General features: G+C 37.8%; 1 protein-coding gene across 1 annotated transcript in view; it reads left to right on the plus strand.

Annotated features, from left to right (window-relative positions):
* SLC16A12 (solute carrier family 16, member 12) overlaps nucleotides 1-3,852 on the plus strand; it is a 27,786-nt gene extending 23,934 nt beyond the window's left edge. Inside the window, exons 5-6 of the mRNA XM_011947861.1 lie at nucleotides 584-843; nucleotides 3,561-3,852. Coding sequence (XP_011803251.1) covers nucleotides 584-843; nucleotides 3,561-3,823 — 523 coding nt within the window. The 3' untranslated portion in view covers nucleotides 3,824-3,852. The remainder of the gene's footprint in view (nucleotides 1-583; nucleotides 844-3,560) is intronic.
* Nucleotides 3,853-4,100: the final 248 nt, after the last annotated feature.

A 4,100-nucleotide genomic window follows, 5' to 3' on the forward strand; every position in this document is an offset into this window, starting at 1 on the left:
CTTTCTTTCTTTCTTTCTTTCTTTCTTTCTTTCTTTCTTTCTTTCTTTCTTTCTTTCTTTCTTTCTTTCTTTCTTCCTTTCCTTTCATTTCCTTTCGTTTCCTTTCCTTTCCTCTTTCCTTTCTTTCTTTTTTTTCATCAGCTATCATTAGTGTTAGTTTATTTTATGTGTGGCCCAAGACAATTATTCTTCTTCCATTGTGGCCCAGGGAAGCCAAAAGACTGGAGACCCCTGCTCTACATTTTATTTCACGACTACTTTCAGAGTAACCCTGTGAGATAAGTAACCTTTCCATTTTATAGGTAAAGAAATTGAGTTAGGCAGGCAGTGGGTGGCAGAAATAGTTTTAATATTCTACCTTTCTAATTTTGAAGCATATATTCTTTCTACTACACCATGCTTACTGGGGAGATGAATTCTTGCATTTGCAAAAAGGAAAGATAGGAAGACAACACAGATAACACACAATGGGAAAGCCATCTCTGTAAATAACTGCAGTGCTTACTGCTGCATAGCCATGGCTCTAAAGCTCTTTTACAGAATGTGTACATCCTGCACTCATTCTTGTTCTTCATATCAACAGGTGTCTGAAGAATTACCAGTATGTTTGCTACCTCTTTGCTGTGGGAATGGATGGGCTCTGCTATCTCTGCCTCCCAATGCTTCAAAGTCTCCCTCTGCTCGTGCCTTTCTCTTGTACCTTTGGCTACTTTGATGGTGCCTACGTGACTTTGATCCCAGTAGTGACCACAGAGATAGTGGGGACCACCTCTTTGTCATCAGCGCTTGGTGTGGTATACTTCCTTCACGCAGTGCCATACTTGGTGAGCCCACCCATTGCAGGTAAGTTTCCAGAGAGAAACCCCAACTACCTTTTCTCTTTGGCATATTGATGTGAAAACAGCAAACTCACATGCAGTCAACGAGAAGGACTGTCAAGAGAGTTGGGGAAGAGTGAAAGAGAAAAGGAACATATGAGCCCCTAAAACCATCTTGGTCCCACCTACATCCTTGTTTTATAATCTTCTTCCAACCAAGTAAGAACCTTAGCCTACCTGGAAAGAGTAAGTCCCAAATTAGGGTCTTGATTCCTTTCCATATTAATGATGGGAGCAGGGGGATGGAGCAGTTGTTTAGCTTTATAGATAAGTAGGGCGCATTCAGAGGGAAGTCTCAGGGGAGAACAGGATTCCAACAGGGGGCAGTGGGTGATGAGGCTGAAATTATAAATGCCAGTGTCATGGTGGAGTGTTTTGGGTGCCTGACAAAGGAACTGGGCTCTATTCTTCAGAGACTATGGATAGTATTAAAGTTTTTATGTAAAAGGATAATATGGTAAAGTGTATATGTTAGAAAATGTGATCTAGCAATTGATCTAGTAACTTAAGAGAAAGGTCACTAAGATTCCATTCTAATAGTTTAGGAGGCAGCTGATAAAAGCCTGAGCTAGGGCTGCTGCAGCAGAAATAAAGATGAGCTCTGGGGGCAAGGAGGAAGTTTTCAAAACAAAATTCAGCAGAATTTGGCATACAGAGGTGAATGAGAGATATAAGTCAAGGATGACTTAGAAAATAATGTCATGGTTGAGAAAATAAAGAAATTAGAGAAAGTGGCTTTGCCTGAAAAATAATGAATATGGTTTTTAGATATGTTGAGATTTCTGAAATATACAGGTAGAAATGCTCAATAGAGCTGTTTAAAGATGAAATATGAGCTTTAATGGATGGCCTGATTATATATAGATTTGGGAGTCATCATATAAAGCACCCAGAATGTTTTATAAACTCTAAAATGCTATAGAGTGAAGCATGATTAAACAAATAATTTGACAAATATTTATTGTATGCATTAAACAAGTAATTCAACAAGTATATATTGCCTGTGTAACTAGCATTGTGTTTATCATGCTGGAGAGACAGGAGTAAACAGGTCGGAACCTGTTTCTCCTTCCTAAGGCATGTGGTCTACACCACCTGCATCAGAGTCTCCTAGGGACCTTATCAAAAATGCAGATTCCTTGACACTCCCACCTTGATCTGAATGTTGAGGATGAGTTCCAGAAATCTACATTTTCAACCAGCTTTGTTGTGATGCTCATGCATGGTTAATACTGAGAATTACTGTTCCATATTATTATCTGCCTAAATTAAAACTGAGAGAGTGAACAAGGTCTCTGAAGACAGGCAAAAGAGAAATAACCCAAAACTTTGCCTAGAAAGAAGGCAGGAATTTTTTTGAGGAAGACAGGGTTTCTGCTATTAGCTATTATTGTGAATAGACAGTTTCAGGCTATTTCCAAATCCAGCAATTGTGATGGAATAAAAACAGCAAACTAGGGGAAATTGTGGCCACTTGAGTGGTGCAGATGAAAAAATCCTGTTCAGTTTAAACTCCATGATGATCTTTATGTTTAATGCTCCATTTTTGAAAACTGCCCCCAAAATGTTCCCACGTCCTCCCTCCATAGCCTATTTTAGTGCTCACCAACCTTTAGAAACTGTGTCATTCTATCAAAGGTCACAGGACACAAATGGAATTGGGATTCATGAATCGTTTTTTCAGTTCGTGGCCTTCATTGGCAAATCAGACATGATACTCATTACTGGGAATTCGAGGATTAATTCTTACTGTATCGTTTTCTTACTTATTTATCTTTCAAATAACAACTCTCTACTCGGTCTTTTTTGTTTGGTGCTATAGAAATGCCCAAGTAAATCAAACAATAACTAAAATATCTGAGAGCAGTTTAAATTCAGGAAATTTTGTGGGACTTATAATAACTTCTACATGCCATTTTCAACTAATGGATTTGAAGTGAGTAAAGAAGAAATCATATACTTCTCTGGTGGGTTTTCTTGGCAGATAAGAAAGTTTGAAGGAATTTTAAAAAACCTTTGTTAATTATAAAATAATTGCCTGATGAAGTATAATGTTACCCCATTGGTTTTCTGTCATCGTGGCCCCTATTTTGCATATCATATGCCCGGTTTTCCTCAAAATGTAGAGCTGAGATAGATATTGAGATTAATTTGTTGCAACAAGAGATAAAGAAAAAAAAGCTAGTTTGCATTTGCGAATTCTAAAATGGCCCAAAGTTCTGATTTTTCAAACTGGATAGAGTATAATGACTGAATCCAGTTGAAAATGTGATACTGCTTTGAAGCATGTCATGTTACTCAAAATAGTGTATGGGTGCTGTGAATACTACTAGCATTTTTTACAAATACGTTTTTTTAACACCCTAGGTGAATTATTCCAACTTGAGTAATTTAAATGATGCTATTTTTATCTTTTTACCAGATTTCACGGGGTTAATAATAACTAATATTTACGTTGTGACTACTAAGTACATGATGCTCTTCTAAGCACTTCACATAACAACAATCAATTCACTCTAGAAGTTTTCCTGGAAAACAGAATGTGTTTTTCAGTTGCTGCACAAAATTACAATTGGTGGTGCTATTGATCTATTATTATCCTTACAAAGTATCAGAATTTGAGAGTGGGTAAGCAATTGAATTTTCAACTTAACAATATAATTTTGCTGTTGTTTGTTACAGGATGGCTGGTAGATACCACCGGCAGCTACACTGCAGCATTCCTCCTCTGTGGATTTTCAATGATATTTAGTTCTGTGTTACTTGGCTTTGGTAGACTTGTAAAGAGAATGAGAAAAACCCAGCTGCAGTTCATTGCCAAAGAATCCGATCCCAAGCTGCAGCTATGGACCAATGGATCAGTGGCTTATTCTGTGGAGAGAGAATTAGATCAGAAACATGCAGAGCCTGTGGCTACAGCAGTGCCTGGCTACAGCCTCACATGACCAATGGCCTTGAGCCCCAGAATCTTCAGATTTGAGGGAGGTGTGGAGCCAGCAGATTCTTCGTGTTTCTGAAACTTTTTATTTCAGCAGAAGTATTGCCTTCCAAGGAAACTATTATTATTGTTTTGTTAACATATTAATATTTATAAGGGAAAATAGCACATAATAAAGAAAGCTGGACTAGCCCAGAGGCTTCTCATTTGGGATTTGTACTCATAACTGAACTCATATCTTTTGGTCAATGGGCATAGCTCTATGAGAAATGTAAGGACACAGC

This window comes from Colobus angolensis, unplaced genomic scaffold (genome assembly GCF_000951035.1).
Source record: "Colobus angolensis palliatus isolate OR3802 unplaced genomic scaffold, Cang.pa_1.0 Scaffold270, whole genome shotgun sequence".
Classification (NCBI taxonomy): domain Eukaryota; kingdom Metazoa; phylum Chordata; class Mammalia; order Primates; family Cercopithecidae; genus Colobus; species Colobus angolensis.